At 36.8% G+C, this 19,992-nt stretch overlaps 1 protein-coding gene across 5 annotated transcripts in view; it reads right to left on the bottom strand.

Annotated features, from left to right (window-relative positions):
- The window catches only part of plekhg5b (pleckstrin homology domain containing, family G (with RhoGef domain) member 5b), a gene marked incomplete at its 3' end in the record, with an annotated part of 81,469 nt that overhangs the window by 30,821 nt on the left and 30,656 nt on the right, over positions 1–19,992 (bottom strand). Inside the window, exons 1-2 of one of the 5 annotated variants that reach the window (XM_084098504.1) lie at positions 12,706–12,771; positions 10,486–10,594 (exon numbers count right to left, since the gene is read on the bottom strand). The exons of 2 other annotated variants lie outside the window; for them this stretch is intronic. In XM_084098504.1, coding sequence (XP_083954630.1) covers positions 10,486–10,488 — 3 coding nt within the window. In that variant the 5' untranslated portion in view covers positions 10,489–10,594; positions 12,706–12,771. Of the gene's footprint in view, positions 1–10,485; positions 10,595–12,705; positions 12,823–14,246; positions 14,474–19,992 lie in introns of those variants that run through there. 2 more of the 5 variants (XM_084098503.1, XM_084098505.1) reach the window with 2 other exon arrangements.

Raw genomic sequence — 19,992 nt, 5'->3', positions numbered from 1 at the left:
TGACAATATTTGACTCGCGATCTTCGCAGTAGGCTAGTGAACGCATGCACCGGAGAAATGCACATTTAGGCTACATAGTTTTATTTTGTTTTGGATGGTTTTGTTTAGAACCAGATTTCTGTAAATATATTCCACATTTTTTAGGCCTGTGAGGCGAGGCTACGGTTCGGTTCACGATGATATAATCTCCAGTTCAAGCACCTTATGTTGTGATTGATAGCCTATATTTACTTTATGTATTTAATCCAGGAATGAAAATATTAATGAATTAATGAAAAAAAAAATATTAAAATTAAGATACAATTAATACAAAACGAAATTCGTTTTAAAGAAAGGCTTTGTGCTTTCTGTTTTGAGGTCTCTGTTAAAGTTTGAAAGTCTTAGTGCAGCTTTCAGAGCGCTCGCGTCCATAATGGAGAACTGTCAAGTAATATTGTTTTTTCCTCATAAATGCAAACACGAAAAATAAAAGACAAAAACTTTTTTAAAAAGACAAACCATAAATTTAGAAGAAAAAAAAAAGATGGATTTATAGCGTTTTGGGGGAAAAATGAATGGATTTATACTGTTTTGAAAATGTTATTTTTTTTTTACTTTGAATTGATCATCAACAATATTGTTGTTTGATTTAATAATCACTGTTGCAAGAAGTGCCTAGTTAAGTTTTTTTTTTTTTTTTTTTCTAAGTGGAAAAAGTAGGGGCTGCCACAGATTCTGTTTAGTTAGCTCCTTTATTGTTTTTTTCTATAGCCTAGAATAATATAGGTCAAATGCAGCAAGTCAAAAGACCAACTGGACCTTTTTTTGCCAGTTTGCTCACATTTCTTTGAAGGATGGCAAAAATATCGCCTGAATATCGATATCTAGATATTGGAAAAAAATATCGAGATATTCATTTTTGTCAATATCTCCCACCCCTACATGCAGAACACCATATATGTTATGAATCTTACACGAAATTCATCTTCAGCACAATATAACTGATGGTAATGTAAAAAAGTGTATCAATGCAACCTGTTTTTAGCTTATATAACTAGCTCGTTAACGAATCAAAAAATATATATATTTTAAATTTACCAATATCAATATGCTAGCTTGATAGTGAGTACTAAAATACATCTTATTTGTTTATATTCATAAGCAATTAGCGTTAGATTTTTTTATTACATGTGATTCTGACATGATGTCACTACATGCACTGTGCTCCTTCCTCTCTGCTTCTCTCAGGTAAATAATGCGTCTTCAGCTCAGCGGTTGGAGTCGCGCGTTCATGTGTTTTGGGGGCGTGGCTTTGGAAGGAGCCCAGAAGGGAGGGGGTGGAGTGAATGGAAATAATGAACTGTCTTTAAAACAGTCCTGAGAGGTCTACAGACACTCGATTTTTATACTTTCTTTTTCAGAGTACTTACATTTTAATTATGTATTGATATGTACATAAAGTTTAAACAAATTTGAAAAAGAAGTTTTTTAGACCATTCCTACCTACCCTGCCTTTAACACATTAAAATTAGAACGATATAGCAGAATAAACATATAATATGCAAATTAGTGTAGTCAAATCGATTAATCGCATCTAACATAAAAGTTTGTTTACATAATATATATGAGTGTATATTTATTATAAAATTTATATATCATATATACATGTTTGTGTGTGTGTGTCTATCTGTGTATATGTACATATACACACACACACATATATGTGTGTATTTTGTGTGTGTGTATAGTTCAGACACACACAGACATGTACATGATATATATAAATTGAATAATATATATACACATTATGTAAACAAACTGTTATGTTCGATGCTATTAATCAAGATTAATCGATTTGACAGCACTAATACAAATGCATGTAGAAAGTGATAAACAGTGATCTAACACGCACACAATAACTAAAGCACATTAGATTTTTTTATAGTGGGGATTATGACTGATTATGAGAGAAAACACGACAGGTCATTCCTCTTTACAGTAAAACTTCCTGCACAGCGGTCAACAGAACAGCCTGTGTACTCACGTAATGTGTGTTTGCCATGAGCCGCTGCTATGACAACTGACCGCTTTTTCTGTGCTGTTAGGAGTTTGGAGAGCCGAGCTGAATCACCGGTGGGGACTAATGTTCTCTGACGAGTTACGGCACATTTGTCTGAAGGAGAACAGGACTCATCGCCGTTTATGGATTGGCTGACAGTGTGAACCTGACCCCGGGGCAGAGCATGAGAAGCGCGATCACGTATTCACACCCGTTTAGTGATGAGGAGAGAGGTGATAAAGTAGTTCTGGAGAAGGCTGAGGTGAAAGATGAGAATAGCTTTGCGCCAAGAAAGCTCTCACTACCTTCTTAGGCAGCTTCCTTCTAAAACAGCATACTACTGATTTGACATGGGCGGCTTCTCTCGAAATGGTCACTCAGTCACATCACACAATTAGCAGTCCTTAGGAAGTGCACTTAAAACTCTCGACTTGAGTTGATTTCAATCAGTGTTATTGCTAACTAGAACTAAAAAAAATAAATAAAAAAAGTAATTAGTAGGCAGAATCAAGTTGTTGATTGTTTGAAACAACCTCACATATGGAGCACACCTATAATATTTACACCATTTTGTCTAAATAAAAAGAAAATAATAATAAAAAATAAAAAAAATCACTCAAGAAGCCATTTTAAATGTTATAAGCAAACTTAGGCATCACAAACAATATAATGTACATTATGAAAATTGGATATTAATTTTGAAATTTGCTTTACAAATACGCACAATTGAGTCTTTCTGAAACAGCTTAATCGAGAGACTTCAAGCATGTTATGTGCTGACCAAACAGTTGGGCAATTAAGGGACCCTCAGCCAGGGATCAAAGCCAAGGACAGCTGAGTGTGTGTGTGTGTGTGTGTGTGTGTGTGTGTGTGTGTGTGTGTGTGTGTGTGTGTGTGTGTGTGTGTGTGTGTGTGTGTGTGTGTAGGCTGTCTGATTTTGAAGTTGTGCTGGATTACCCATGGGCCTCAGTAAGGGGCAATGTGTTTGGAGTGTGGAGGTGAATGTAAGTGAACAGCAGAGAGAAACAGACAGCTGTGAACACACACAAGTGTCCAGAGGGGCTTATCGAATTTAGGGACATGTGGCACCATTCTTAGCTATTACATGTGCACACTCACAACAAAAACAAAAATGTACTTAGTTAAAGGTACACTATGTAACTTTTTTTGTTCAAAACGAAGAGACCTGTCGGGATGAACAGACCTTCGTGGGGAATTGCGTATGCGTCACTCACCCGTGCACGTTTCATCATCTCCATAAATATAGTAAAGTTGCTCCGGCTCCTTTGACGTGTGTATGGTGTGTGAGTGCCATATGTTAGTTGTCACAACGAGTGAGAAATGTTGACATTAGAGATGCGCGGTTGGCGGTTACAGCCGCGGACTCCGCGGATAAACCGCGGATCGGGCGGATGACGTGACGAAAAATAATATTTTAATTCAATTCGGGCGGGTGGCGGGCGGTTGAACCAATCAAATGAAAAATATTATGTATACAGCAATCAGCGGATGGCGGGCGGGTGCGGTTTTGAAAATTGGTCAAAAACGTTGGTGCGGATGGATGGCGGACGGATGATGAGTTTTGTGATGCGGTTGCGGATGAAATAATAGCCCATCCGCGCATCTCTAGTTGACATGGAGCAGCTAAATCTCCAACCTCCAGAGAATCACCCGTTTGAAACAAACATCGAACAGAGAAGAGTCGGCTGGCAAAAAGAGAACACGATAGAGCTCGTGGGCTAACCAGAATCAACATTAGCCTGGCTTTTTGGAGATGGCGAAAACTGAGGACTTTGAAATGTTGTAAAAGTGACGCGGAGAGGTCGTTTTTTGGGCTACGGGTTTTCAGACTGCAGGTAAATGTGGCCAAAATCAGTTTTTTTTGCTCACATGTGACTCAGATCTGTTTTTCTCATGACAGTGTGAACGGCACAAACCACATGGAATCTGATCTTTTCCATTCTGTTTTGTGCCACTTCCATATGTGCTCCTAAATCCGATACAGACCTCAGTCTGAACAGACATATAGGAATTCATTCGACTTGTACGTCACTCTATAGATCAACATTCATCGCAATTCTGCCCTCATGAGTCACTTCAAAGATTTGACATAACCAAAGTTATCAAGACCGTCGCAAAATGTGTCAGTGGAAGGACAGTGATGTGTCAGAACTCGTAAGTATTAGTTTTATACACAAGCAAAGCATGAGGGCTCGTATCATAAATGTTTAAAAACTATGCTCTTCTTTTTCATATCCTTGTCTTTGCTGTTTATATTGCCTGTGCAGGTCAGTCCAGGACCATGATCTGTTCGCACTAGAATCTGATATTGATCACATTTAAAACAACAATGTGAACAGCTACACACAAAAAAAAAAAAAAAATCGGATCTGAGCAATAAATCGTAATTGAGCACAAAGGCTCGCAGTGTGAATGTAGCCTATAATTCAACAGGTGAGTAAGTTATTTTATTAAACAGATACATTTCGCCATATGTAGATGAAGGAATCCACTGCTGCTTCAATGTACATGTAATGAGTGATTATAATCAAGGTATTAATCAATATATTTCCTTCTAAATATCAAATGAGTTGAATGACTTCTCTGGAGATTTTACTTTGTTATAGAAGTTAACAGTGTGATTACTGAAATGTTTCAATTCTCTAATGTCTGTATTTGATATCTGAATGCAGTAACAGCGCTTGCTCATTTAGCCCGGCTTCCAGAAATGAAATATGGAAAGATGTTTTGTTAAAAAATGTCTTCAACGTGTCAATACACACATCTGTTTTTCTAGGGCACTCTGACAACTATGGTCACAGGGGTCAATGAAGTCTATAGTTTAAGGGACCATCTCTTTGTTAAAGCCTTACTTTCCAGTTAGACTAAAGTGTAGAGACAGAATGTATTATCTTGATGTTTTGAGAGGACTCTCCTGTTTATAGTTAGAGCCTGGCCAAATCCAACCTTGAGGAAGCTGTGTGTCGGTGTGTGTGTGTTAGTCTTCTTGGTTACAGGTTAAGGAACCACTGGCATTATTGGAGATTGACTGAGTTGTTGTTCTGGATATGTTGGCGCCCAGCAACCCAAATCTGTGACCTGGAAGGTCACGACATGCCTAACTTCAGGGTCTGAGGGTCAGCTGCATAATCGATGGAGATATGCTTCAGTCTATCTGTATATGTGTGGAAAATTACTATGTTGATCTATTCTTAGCCAATGAGAATCATTCAACCTGAAGCAAGGACGTAGCTTAGACCTTGGTGAGGGGTATAACTGCTGTGATCTTTGTAACTGTAAGCGGGGCGGCCTACGAACTCCATGTGAGTCCTGAAGCTGACTTCTGCTGATGAAATTGCAAACTATCTTCAGTAAATCTTTTCTTTAATTTATTATAATTCTGACTCTGGGTCTTCTTTCAAACATCTGGTCCTTGGGTCCTAAACTCTAACATAGCTCTCTAACAGAGACAAAGCACAACCAAAACAATGTTCTCCCACAAAATGCATGCAGCTTTTTTAAATCGCTAGTTGCATTTTGTTCCTTTAACAAAAAGCTTGAAATAGCATGGCTAAAACAACCAAAAATCAAATTACTTGTAACCGGAAATGTGTTTCGTTCCTCGTTACGACAGATAAAACGATAACAGCCACCATCCCCATTTATCAGAGCTCATTCATCTGAGGATTATGACGTTATGTGGGCTTTAATAATTTCATGCCCTCATTTCTCCATCAATAATCTTTCAAGCAATTAAGCCTTGATTTGCAAAAGCTTTTCATTAATGAAAAATCTGTTTTTTTATATATATTTCATCAGCATCAATCTGCAAAGTTGCAGTAACCCTGGAGTGAAGGGGACCCATGGTGAACAGGTTTTCTGGTCTATATGTGGCTATATGTGCTGTGCAGACAGTGTGAAGAGTTTCAGGTCAAAGGTCAAGTGCAGTGTCCTTTAGTGCAGGATTAAACCGTCTGCCACAAAACTGAGCACCTGTTCCCTTTAACTGCACAGCTCGCTCTGTCTTATATAATGTACATTTTCATCCCTCTTTCGCACACAGATAATCGTGTCAGCGTTTAATCTCTCCTTTCATGGAAAGCTGCACGAGAAATTTGCCCTCGCCATTTGGAAGGGCGAATGAAATTATGCGTGAGCAACAATGAAACGTGGAAAACGCTACTAACTACTTTTATTATACATCATTTTTTAAATATTTTGTCTAGTATCAACACAGCATGATGAAAATAATGCTAAATCCCAGTTTTGTCACAATTATACTGCACCAACATTTTTTAAAAAATTTTTATCTGCAGGTCCACAATGTTTTTTTTGCCAAATAAATACTGCTTTTATTGTAAAAAATAAATGGTATTATTAGATTATATAAAGATACTGCCCACTTAAAGTACCTTAAAACTTCACAAGCACAGTTTCCTCTCATGTCTTGACGTATTTCCTGTTGAAACAGGATGTTTAGGTAGGACATTTCAAAGGGCTCGTTTATTTAATTAATAATACTATTTTTTTTTAAATAGTCCTTAGTTATATCATAGCACACATAAAGATGACTTGCTACAGCCTAATAGATTGAAGAGGGAGGGACATTCTCATTCTAGATAGCATTAAATTGTACAATTTGTGCAGTGCAACACAAGTCATCAATATATTTGTTCTGTTGTCGTAAAAGTTAAAGACAGTAAATTTTAAATGCATATACAGTATTTGTTAAAAGTGAACTCCTAATTTTCTAAAGAAATAGCTTGTTCAACTAGGAACTCTAAACTGGGTAACAGGATATGCTGAAACTCAAACAGAGGGACATTACAAAATTGAGCAACATCAAATAAAACTTGAAGGGGAAAAATTGTACAAAAGCACACCTGTGCTAGGCATATTGCATAGGCATGCAAACGCTTCACACTATCATATGATTGCACATTATAATTAATGGAGTTAGTGAAAGTCACACCAAAAACAACCCACTTTTCAACACGCTTCTCCCTTTTCTCACCCTGACTATATGAGATGTGAAACTGGATTCATGGCTGACCATCATCAAGCTGTGGTGCTCACGTGGGAAGCATGAGTATGAGTTTGAGTCTGTGACAAAAGGCCAAACAAGACCTGAAACTTACTGACAACAGCTTCAGTTTCTAACTAAATCACTGAATCATCATTACAGTGCAATAGATTATGAAATATCTCACATGTATTGCCATAATTTCAACTTCAGACACCACACCTAAGGAGACGTTTACTGATCTTCCGATGCATTTTGCATTTAAAAACGGCAAAAGTGGGTTGAATCTGAACCAGGTTGATATAATCCGTGCTTTTGAAGAAGATAACAGGTTAGTGGCATTAAATAAAAATACTCAGTTTGTTTGTGGCAGGGTTACTATAGTTATCTAAAACGATATCATTACGCATACAGCGAGCGCATTTAGCACAGCATACAACATTGTTTGGGATGTTCGATAAGTTCCATCGTGAAATATATAAAATAAAAGCCGCCCAATCAGGTTGTGAACATATCCCTATGCCTTTAGGTTCACTGTTAAAATCCCAATGTGAACGCTAAGAGGACCAGGACTAATTTTAATTTATTTTTTGGTCCGGACCAAACAAACCGAACTACAAGTGTGAACACACCCTCAGTCATGTTTTTCACTTTTAAATGAAAACAAAACTAAACAGAACGATTCTTAAACACACAAAGTCTGATGATTAAAAACAGGCTTAAAATCAGCCCAACCCTGACAGCATCATGGTGTGATTAGTGTGAGAAACCGGTCTGAATCGCTAAACAGCCTTAAATGTCTTGATTCACACTCACGCATCTGTGAATTTCCCGTCTTGACGCTTATGACGTCTATAAACATTGACACGCCGTCGCTTAAACACAACAGACCAAAACATACATCAGACTCATTAAACGCTGATTCATATCCCTCTTGAGTTCAACCCAAATACAGTTATCTGTCAAGCTATGCTTACTAAGACAAATAGTCATCCAGAAAAAGTTAACTACACTAATCTAACCATTTAGAGTGAGTAATAGTTCTGCTACAGCTGTTCGAAGTCTCAGCTGTTTTTTTCCATTTACATAATTTCTTATGAGGATGTCATCAAAAAACTGAGAGCTGGGTGTGTACTTGCAAACTTGAAGCATAGCCAAATTTTCCCATAAAAACAAACATGAAAACTTGTGTCACAGGGACATTATTATGATTTAAAAGAATAAAATGAAAGTAACAAACAGACAAATAAATAAAAATCATATGAACCATGGGAATAATAAATATCCACATAAAATATAACCATGGATAATGGCACAGCATCATGTCACTGCATCTAACCTGTCTTTTATGTTATTCTGTAAGTTCTTTAGTTTGCAAACTACACCCAGGCACATGGTGTGGTTTAGTAATTACGTGAATGAGCAATTACACAACTGAAGCAACAGCCAAACATCTTTTGACTTCTTTGCTTCTGTGCCCATAGAAAAAACAACCAATGAAGGAAGTGAAATCAGAGCTGTTGCAGTTTGCGTTGGTTTTCAGTACCAGACTCCTCTGGACCGAGAACTACCATACTTGCCACAGCCGTTGACTCCAAAACAAGCGTCTGGCTCATAAAGTACACATTAAAAGAAGATATATTAAAAAATAAAAAGGCATTTACGCAAGCCAAGGCGGTGTTATATTAGCTTGGTTCACCACGCTTTGTTTTTCCTTGAGTTCTGTTAAACTAGGGCTAAAAACAGAAGCCACATTATTGCAATTCTTTTGAACAAACTGTGAGTCCACATGGTTTTTAGCTTGTTTTGTTTTTTATCGTAAAGGAATCATTTTATCCACTCCAAACCTTCTTACATAATCTCTTATACCTCCAAACCAAAATACAAATGGCTACAGGCGAACTTTTCCAGAATTTCAATGCAAGTGAATGTTTGGAAAAATATACTAACTGTACACTCTTGCCATTCCTGCAGTATGTATACTGTGCGCAGCGTCCACATTGTCTGTATGCATGGACAATTCTACCACAAATGGTAAAAGTGCGTATTATACAGTACAAAAATGTAGGGTCAGTAATATTTGCTGTTCTTTTTAACTTTCTATTCATCAAAGAATCCTGAAAAAATAACAAATGTTTCTTGAGCAGCAAATAAGCATATTCGAATGACTTATGAAGGATAATTTGTTCAAACTTGCAAAAATTTAAAATGTCTTACACTGTAAAACCCAATAAGTTAACTCAACTCAAACTGACTGAGGAAACGGATTGCTTCAAACCATTTAAGTTTAAAAACAAATACAAATGAGTATTTTGAACTTATATATATTGAGTCATATTCACTCATAATTTAGTGTTGGTTTAGTCAATCATTTTGAGTATATGTAACTTGAATATTTTAAGTTCATTCCATTCATTTAGAGCTAAAATAACAAATAGGTTATTCGTAACTTATTTGGTTTAAGTTCTGCAGTTTTGGAGTTGCAGTTTTTGCAGTTAATATCACATTTTTTATTGTTACATTAACTTTTTTTTTTTTTAATTAAAGTTAAATGTACTCATTTTGTTTAGTGACTTACAGTGTACTTATCCCCAAGTTGATAGCTGGACACTACCCTACTGAATTAAACATGCAAAGTGATGAATAGTATAGTAAAGTTTGAAGCATGTATCATAACATAATCTGTTTCAGATAAAGTACATACTGTGCAGTATTCAGCGAGTAGCAATATTCCAAACACAGGCACAGAGTTACGTCTCTAAAAGAGATAAAACTGGTCTAAATCAAGGAAATACGAGAAGTCACCCAAGTATGCTGACAGGGGCTAGTGACTGATGGGTCACAGCTTTGGGTCAGTGGACATCCGGAACAATTAAGAGGAAAGAACGCATTACCACACCAGTGGCCCAGATGCATGTCGGAATACAGTGACCGCGGTCTAAATTTACCCTATTTAGGACACAAGATTGAAGTGCTACTGCAGGATTATGACATTCAGCAAGCAGAAAACTGTCATATTATAGACTATTTTTATAATTTTATGGCCTTTCTGAAGTTATACTAGCCCAGTTCAAAATAAGCATTCATTTTACGAACAAAAACCATCTAGGATATTCATCAACATGTATTATTTCCTCAAAAGAAAGTCACACAGGTTTGGAAAGACAAAGGTGAATAAATGACTATAGAATTTTAATTTCAGGTGAACTCAGTAACACTTTACAATAAGGTTTAATTTGTTAAAGTGCCCCAATTATGCCATTTCAAAGGCTCCTAATTTTGTTTCGGAGGTGTCCTACAATATTGCAGCATCACCTCTTTTCTCAGTGTCTGAAAAAGGATTCGGTCTCTCTAAACTCAGATGGCCCAGTCTCTTGTGATTGGTCTACCGCTCACAGCATGCGTCAAAGGAAACACACCTTACCATATCTGAATTTCAGCTCCGGATCTTCCTCAGCACTTGTTACACAGTGACGATGAACAGTAATGATGGTGACAGTTTTACTGTATCAATTCCAGTGCGAGTCCTCATCCTTTGGAAGTGCAGAAAAGAGGATTTGCTTTTGCAGCGCAGAAAACATGGTCTTCTCGACAAGTTGACAACACAAACCAAACTCAGTCCAGTCTCCAGTCTCAGCTACAACTACAGCATTTAAGTAGTAGACGATGGTCGTGGGCAGCCAATGAAATCCATAGGCTGGAATTATGCAAATTTGTTACAAACCTACTTAGGTTCGTGCAGGAAGACTAATTACTGACGACTCATTTCAGGCCATTCAGAATCGGTTCATTTATCATGCACTTTGATCTTGAAGACCTTTTACATTTACAAATATCTATATTACACACTACATGAAAGGAAATAATTATCTGAAAAGCATAATAGTGGCACCTCAATAAAGCTACTCAATGTTAATGTTAGTTAATAAAACTGCTCATGTTAGTTTAAAGTGCATTAACTAATGAAATGACTTTAAAAATTATTAAGTAATGGTTGAGATTAACTTTAACTAAGATTAATAAATGCTGTAGAAGTATTGTTCATTGTTAGTTCATGTCAACTAATATAGTTACCTTATTTTAAAGTGTCACTGCATATTCTTACAAATCAACCTGGTTGATCTAATCCAAAACAACTCCATACTAACAAATCGAGTTCCACTATGGAGGCTGTCAGCGGTTGATCCCTCATTTTAGGAGATTTATCTTGAGCATTCATGCTAAATAAAATCTTCCAGAATTGACCTGTAACTTTAACAGCCGTGCAGACGAAACCAAAAGAGCGTAGCCAGACTTCTGTTTGTTTTGTCATGGTTTGAGTCAAACACGGACCACAAAAGACCAGCCATAAACAGTCTGGCTGACCAGCCCATTCACAGAAGCTGATGACAAATGTCTGTGGAGTGGTGTGGGATTTCCATGCTTACATACAGAGAACATGAAAGGCCTATTTGGTCACTATGGAAGGGCTAAAACTTCCTTGAGTGACTAATACTGAGAAAGCCTTTTTAAACTAAACCTGTGGTTCACGTACACAATCACTTCCCTCGAAGAGCAAAGTTCACTCCAGGCCAATAGAGTCTGCCAACTCTGGGACAAGCTCACAAGATCTCGTGTCAATTAAATAAAGGCTATTAGCACAAAAGAGACTTATTTTGGTTCTCTCCTCTCCAAATTGCTTTCCACCAGAAGTTTTCCACACATTACAGTGCCCTAAATCGAGCTAAAAGATCTGCAAGGTAGATCTTCATTATTTCAGTTTTAAATAAAAAAATGTTGGTTGCCATTCTCAACCGCAAGAGCTCAAGACAAATGTGCAGCACTCTTAAAAAAATAAAGCTTCCAAAAGGAGGTTTTGGTTCCATTTTTGGTTCCCCAAAGAAGCTTCAGTAATCATTTCTTATAAGAACCATTTTTTTTTTTCTTAATGTGAAGAACATTTGAACAATCTAAAGAACCTTTTCCCACTATAAAGAACTTTCAATGGAAAAGTTCCATGGATGGAAAAGGTTCTTCATGGAAGCCATTAAAGAACTTATATTTTTAAGAGTGCAAGTATGACCGGAAGGACAATCAATGCTAAAGGAGCAGTGGAAACTGACTAACTTCACTTTTTCGCAAGAAACATTCCACTCAGTGTGTGTTTCAACATGTAGCATCAGCAAAACCAAATGTGCATGTACACACCCACACCCACACCTGGAATACAGCCACCATTATCACAAAAGTAAGCAAAAAAATGATTTACAATGCGATTTTTTTTTGTGACTGATTTCAGAATTGATGTCGAGATAAGACAAAAATTTACCATGAAGGACTTTAGCTAACAGTATTTCTCACTTTGGTTTATTATAAAAATAAAATGAAAACGTGCAAACGTTCACAAATCGCTGCAAGAGTGAAATCTCGTAAATATTGCCCTACTTAAACCCAATTAGCGACAATAACTTGTTCATCATGTTTGCAAGACTTGCTTAAACATGCTTTGAAATTAAAGCTAAAAGTTAAATTATTCACATTAATATTAACCTAAATTACATTAAATAGACATTTAAGAAAGAAAAAGCTCAAGGAAGCATTATTAATGTCTACCCATCTGCTGTCTAACCAGAGACATATGAAATGAAGACAGAAGAAAACTCACCAGCAGCTGCGCGCAATCTACTCAAACTCTGTCAAGTGCGCTGAGAGCCGTCTCAAGCTCAACTCCGTGACGCAACACTGCTATCCATAGCTTTAGGGGAGGAATAGGAGGAGAAAGACACATACAGGAAAGAGGGAGGGGGAGAGGCAGAGAAAGAGAGAGAGAGAGTCTAGAAGGAAGTGAAATGAGAGGGAACGCTACATTCAAAGTTGATTTCTCTCTTAGCGAGGAAAGCACTATATCTCACAAAACAAGTCCAGTGCATATTTTAGGTGAAAAAATAAAACGAATATAGAAACAAAACAAAATACAAAGCAAGAAAAGTTTGTTGAAAAAAAGTGTCAAACTTTCATATATATTTATAAATATAATATATATATATATATATATATATATATATATATATATATATATATATATATATATATATATATATATATATATATATATATATATATATATATATTACACACACACACATGTCTGGTGCACTATCTTTGTGAGGACTCTCCATAGACGTAATGGTTTTTATACTGTACAAACTGTATATTCTATCCCCTTACACTGCCCCTATCCCTAAACCTACCCATCACAGGAGACATTCTGCATTTTTACATTTTCAAAAAAACTAATTCTGTATGATTTATAAGCTTTTGTACCCATGGGGACCTCAATTTAGGTCCCCACGGTGACACGAGTCCCCATGAGTCTGTGTGCATTCAGGTTTAAGTCCCCACCGGTGTAGAAAAACATGTCCACACACACACACACACACACACACACACACACACACACACACATATATATATATATATATATATATATATATACACACATATATACATACATACATATACATATATATATATATATATATATATATATATATATATATATATATATGTATGAAAATATAATATGTATATCTTATATACATATAAAAAAATATTAAATTAAATAAAAAACAGCATATAGATTTTTTTTTTGCACTGACAGTTAAGGAGATTTTCTCCCAATGTTTCATAACCATAATGCACCCAAAACCATAATGATTTTTATTTTTGTTGCCATTCTCAATTTAGTAATATAGTAGTTTTGTCATTATTAAATACTCTAATACAATTATTTATGCAAATCACAAATTATAAACCGTTCAACAAACACTAACATTATGAATTAATACTTCACAATTTAAGTACTATATATTTTTTGCATTATAGAAAAAGCAAAACCAGAGCGTGGGATTAGGAAAAGCAGGGGGGGAACATGAACATTTCCATCCTATACCCCAGTCTAGAGTAAAGTAAAGTCAATTTTCTTACTTTAACATGTTTAAACTCTTCCCACTACTCATCTTCATCCAAACAATCCACACAATTTTCTGCCGAAATCTCTGTGCGCTCATACACCACCGATATCAACATACGGATCACACATGCATGTCATAACCAAGAAAAATGAATGGCCAAACATTAATAAAGGAAAATCTTTACAAATAATTAGAAGGCATGTCTCTCTGGCATACTATATGAAGCACTCACCAGCAGTCTGTCAGAGTCGCACGCGTGTTTGCATGTGTGCATGTTTCTCCACACTTCTGTACGCCAAACCGCTGTCTTCTATTCTCACTCCAGAGCAAACTGAACCTTCCCCTGCAGTCTGGCAGGATTTGCTGGACCGGGGTGCTTTCAATCTAATAACTCCGTAAGCTGGTGTGTGTGGTGTGTTATACAAGGTGAACGTCTCTATCCCTGGAGAATATCCGTGTGGCATTTCCTGCAACGCTGAAGCTGTTTAGACCCCCGGGCTGTGTTTGTGGGACTTTTTTTAACTGCCAGAGTCTCTATACAAGAATGTGTGGGGAGGAAGACATCAGATTAAATCTTGTTGACAGTATAGTACGTAGAGCGGGACCCAGTGTGTGTTCACTACTACGCCTCCATCCCCGCGACACACAATGCAAATAAAACTGTGGGTCAAGAATTTAGTTTTTTATTTTTGTTCTTATTTAAAAAAATGTATCTCTATTCTCATTTTATGTATGAATGTAAGTATCTAGAGCTCATGGAAACCATACCAAACCTGGAGAATAAAGCTAACTCTGATTCTGATCTTCAAGTGAAGCTCATCTGTGAATATCAGTTCACATGAACTGCTTTAATTGATTCTTTGAGGAGAGATGATCAATATTTGGGTAAAGTGCTAAAAAAGGAAAGTATGAAGCCTGAAAATTTGTGTATACTGATGACACGTCATAATTTCGGTCATTAAAAACATTACGCAGTATTAAGAGCATCTCGGAAATAATTGATTCTGATTGGTCAATCGCGGCATTCTGTTCAGTAGATTGATAATTGAAATAAAATCCTATATATTAGATGAAAAATAATACAAATTAAAGCTATACAGTAGTCAACATTTGAAGTGGATCAAAAAAGTTAATCAAAGTTGTCCTAAGACGAGAACGGGTATTGTTCAAAATTCATGTATAACTTTGATGAAAGGTTTTGATCCACTTCAAATGTTGACTACTGTAGAAATACATAATAAAAATGGCAAAAACAACTAAACCTAAAACTATTTAAAAAAATCATTTTCAGTAACTTAAAGCTGAAAAACGTGTTGCCTTTACTACTATCTGAAATAAATTAGTTGAAGTAGGCCTACTAAAATTATTAAAAATATAATTATAATACATCAAATATTTTTAAAAACTAGGGTTGGGTATCGTTTTTTGTTTTGTTTTTCGATACCGGTGCCAAATCGATACTTTTAAAACAGTACCGGTGCCTAAACCGATGCAAAAAAAAAAAGAAAAAAAAAAGAGAGAGAGCCACAAAACGATGGTGAATGACATTAAAGAACGGATTTTTTATTGAAAAAAATAAAAATAAAATCTTAAAATTTAATATATTAAAATTTTAAAGTAAATATATAAATATAAGTAGTCTAAATAAAAAACTAAAAAATTACATTACAAATTCACAATAAAACCTAAGCCAATCAGAGTCAATCGCGGCATTCTGTGGTCATGTTTGTGAAGTGAATGTTATTTGCTATACAGCTGTGCTCTTTCTTCTCATGTGATATAATTCCAGTCAAGCATTCTATGTCCATTTTGAGAATTATACTGTGACTACTATTTTGAAGTGTTGTGCGATGATGTAATGTGTGTGAGAACGGAAATGAAAGAGTAAACAAGATGGATGAAGTTTGCAACTCATGTCTCGTATGCTTTATTGCTTCTTACTAACTCCTGACAGACACCGGAAATTTCTTTACTTTATTTGGTAAGTAACTGTGTATCAAGTGGGACAAATGTACTGCCAGTTATCACAAAATAAACCCCTTTAGGGCTTACTCAAGACCCCTGATCAGCCTGTATCCAATATATATAATGTTTAACAGATCATAAGTTAATGTTTTAGTTAAAGATTTTCAAACAGTTAGAAACAGAAACTTTAGCCACAATAGCCAGATATTTCCATGGGGGGAGTACAGATCAACTGGTTTAAATAATGTTTTGTGTTTAAATACGTAAAGCCTTTAACATTTCTACATCTGACCAAACAGATCTCGCTCCAAACTGATGTCATTGGTGGAGCCAACATTGTTGTGTTGAGCTGGTTGGGATGCTCAAACAAACAATGTTTCGAAACCACCGGGGAGCTGATCATGTCACATAAATCCTGTCAGTCAAACATATAAGGAGCAAATCCTAATGAACCCCAAAACAGATGACTGCACAACACTAGTTTACAGAGATTTACCACAGTACTACAGAAAACACCACACCCTCGACAAAACGCTCTGAAAGGGAGGTTTGTTTTAGTTCTGCTTTATTGCATCAGCATTGTATTAGCAGGATTAGAAACTTAGGGCGTAAAATACGCTTGCCGTACTAGTCCACCCGAGTCATATCGAGCCCACCTCTACCAAACACACTCTCTCCTGGTCGACTAGAGACGGATCTGAGGTTCAAGAGCTCCCTAAACAAAACTCAATGTTCCTCTGGCATTCAAAGTAAACCACGCTGAGCTTCACTTAAATCCTCTACAATTAGCTTCCTACAGTGTGTGTGTGTGTGTGTGTGTGTGTGTGTGTGTGTGTGTGTGTGTTTGGGGAATAGTGTCCCATCCCTCCAGAACCCCCTGCTGTCTACCGCAATTAAAAGAGTCTATATTTAAAGAGGCAGACAGCAGCAATACGATTACCTGAGGGGATCAGGTGGTCCGGGCAAAGCAATCGGGAAGATCCGGCATAAGTGCTTCCACACATCTGATGTCCATCTGACGCAATATAGACCTTTCTGTCATGACGCAAGGACACAGGGCAGTCCTGCCAATGTGTTATGACTGTTCGATCACTACGATAGTCCGATTATCTTATCTAAAGGTACAACAATTTCAAGCCTGACAAACCAAATTTTTTGATAGCTCAGAAAAAGTTCAAAAGTTTGGGGTTTGCTAAGATTTTTAAATATTTTTTGAAAGAATTTTATTTTTGAAAGAATGCCCACCAAGACTACATTTATTTGATCAAAAATATAGTAAAAATATAGTGAAATATTTTAATTTAAAATAATTATTTCAATTAAAAAGTAATTTATCCCTGTAATGCAAAGCTGAATTTTCAGCGTCATTACTCCAGTCTTCAGTGTCACATGATCCTTCAGAAATCACTATGATATGCTGATTTTCTGCTCAGGAAACATTTCTTATTATTATCAACATTGAAAGCAGTTGATATTTTGTGGAAACTGTGCTATATTTTTTCAGGATTCTTTAATAAATATAAAGTTCAAAAGAGCTCAGTGTGTTAATTTTGGACCTAAATGCAACAAAACAACTAGTAATCTTGCACTACGCTGATAAATGTATCCAGCAAGCAGAGTATAATAGTCCATTTCTGAGAAACCAACATTATGCAATAGCTTTTTCCCAAGAAAGTGTGCAAACCCTCCCAGAAAACACCTGACACTTGGGCATGTGTCAAATATCAATCAGAGCGTATTTTGCCATTTATCCGTGTGGCTTCATTTACGAAATCAAAACGGCTGATGCCTAAACTGATGAATGAAAATGCTCGTGTGCGGTTTGTGTGATTGATGAACGACTGGTGTCAGATGGTCTCGTGTCATGCACCAGTCAAAAGGCACCCCATGTGTTCGGCATTGAAAAGCCATTATCCAACTCTGACCGGCAGATTTTCGTGCCCCGTCCACATCCTCAATGCCAGCAGACGCTCCAACGGTGAGCGGTCAATGACCATCACGCAATAGTGAAGTAATCCTTCCATTCCTTCACAAAGGAAACCGCTCATCTGGGTCTTCGCTCGCTCATTTCATCTTATGAGCCATTACCTTGTCCACTGAAGCTGAATTTATGCTTTCGGTGGTTATTTAATGGCATTACAGTCTGTGGGGAAAATTCAACTACGACTGGGGCACACATCTTAATTCAGACATGGACGAAAGCAAACGCGCGCTGGATCCTGAGTGCAAAAGAATGGTGTAACCCAGACGTTTTTCCTTATTCTCTTTATTTGCGGTTCCACATTATGTTCGCGTTGTCGCGAGACTTCGTGAATCATCGCGAGACTTGACAGAGTGTTGCGTCACTTTCCTTTAAATACGGCCGCGCGCTGTTGTTTGGTATGTGTGTGCGCGAGCCGGTGTGTTGAGCTGCTGCAGGTAGGCGTTTAGCCGTTCAAACATTCTATTAATTAAACTGCTGGTTTAACTATTATGTATGCCAACCTTTTAGATTGCCTCTACCTTTTCAAATGACTGCTGTTGAGTGACTTAATGATACAGGAACTGGTGAGTTGTCACTGTTTGTTATACGGTGCTAAAAGTGTGTTGTATATGGTTCTGTTAGCCGGTGCTGGCGCTGGCTGTACTTTAATCATACTGAGTCTGACTATATATTTTGTGCCTATTTAAATGAGCGATACATTAATTAATCTTGATATTGTTATTGAATTATGAAGTCAACTACTTTGCTACTTTGATTCTGAAATGTATTTTGAAGCTATTTATTGATATTTGTCTATTTATAAGAGTACTCTTGCTGATTGTTAAATTATTTATATTGCTATATGCAGTATTTATACTGAATCATGTACATGATGAAACAAACGAACTGAGATTGATTATGATAATGTGATGACTTTATTATATTATGATTATGGTGATATAGTTGTGATGCTTGGAACCAGAGTGATGTATTAATTGGTCCTGTTTTGTACAGGCCAGGTTCTGTGCATTGATGGCGAGCCACTAGGCCCAAACCTGATGCTTCGGAGTGCATGCATCTACCGGTGTGGTAGGAGGCACTGCAGCTGCTAATTTGACGCTTGCGTACACACACCCTGAGACATTTACATACACTCTGAGACATTTACACACACCCTGAGACATTTACACACACCCTGAGACATTTACATACACTCTGAGACATTTACACACACCCTGAGACATTTTCACACACCTTGGACATTTTTCATATCCATACATTGGTACTGATTTTATAAACTGTTCTATCATGGACTCATTGGTCTTTGCCTGTCTCGAGGACTGTGTGTTGTGGACTACTGCGGCTTCAAGCACCTTTTTATGATTGAGAGAATTCTGAGATTGTAGTATGCTCATTAATAACTTTGAACTGAATACTTCTTATGTGCACGTGTAAATATTGTAAATACTTGTTGTCCTATCTGTAATACAACTCATAATTGCACTGCAATCTTGACTCCGTGTATCATTGAACTTCACCTTTTCCTCCCTGAGCTAAACTAAGATCTTCTGATACTGGTCTACTATTTTATCTATAATTGCAGCACTTATATATGCTACATAACTTTGGCGAGCCAGCCAGGAGGATTTGGTGAGTTTAATGTGCATTTGAGTTATTCATTTGGGTTATTGCAGTTCACTAAGAACAATGGATGTGTTTTTGAAACGTGGTATCAAATTTCCAAATGCTGTGCTGTTGGAGGGCATAACAGGACCAGAAAGTAATGAAGTTATTGAGTTTCTAAGCCAATATGGTTCAGTCAGTAAGATTGAGGAAATTTCTGAGACCGAATCTGAGTATGATGGTATGCTTGTTGTTGAATTTACTAGTGGTGCAGCTTTGGAAGTGCTGCGTCCCATGTTGCCGCATACCTGGATCTCGGCTAAAAAGACCCATACATGTCGTATTTCTGAGCTATCTTCTGTTTGTACAGATCACTTTGCTAAAGCTAAAACTATGTTATATTTGTCTGATTTGCAGAATTTAGCCA

This window comes from Abramis brama (assembly GCF_963993115.1).
Source record: "Abramis brama genome assembly, chromosome: 22".
Classification (NCBI taxonomy): Eukaryota; Metazoa; Chordata; class Actinopteri; order Cypriniformes; family Leuciscidae; genus Abramis; species Abramis brama.
The sequence above is the reverse complement of the archived record's forward strand: the minus strand, read 5'-3'. Positions and strand labels throughout refer to the sequence as shown.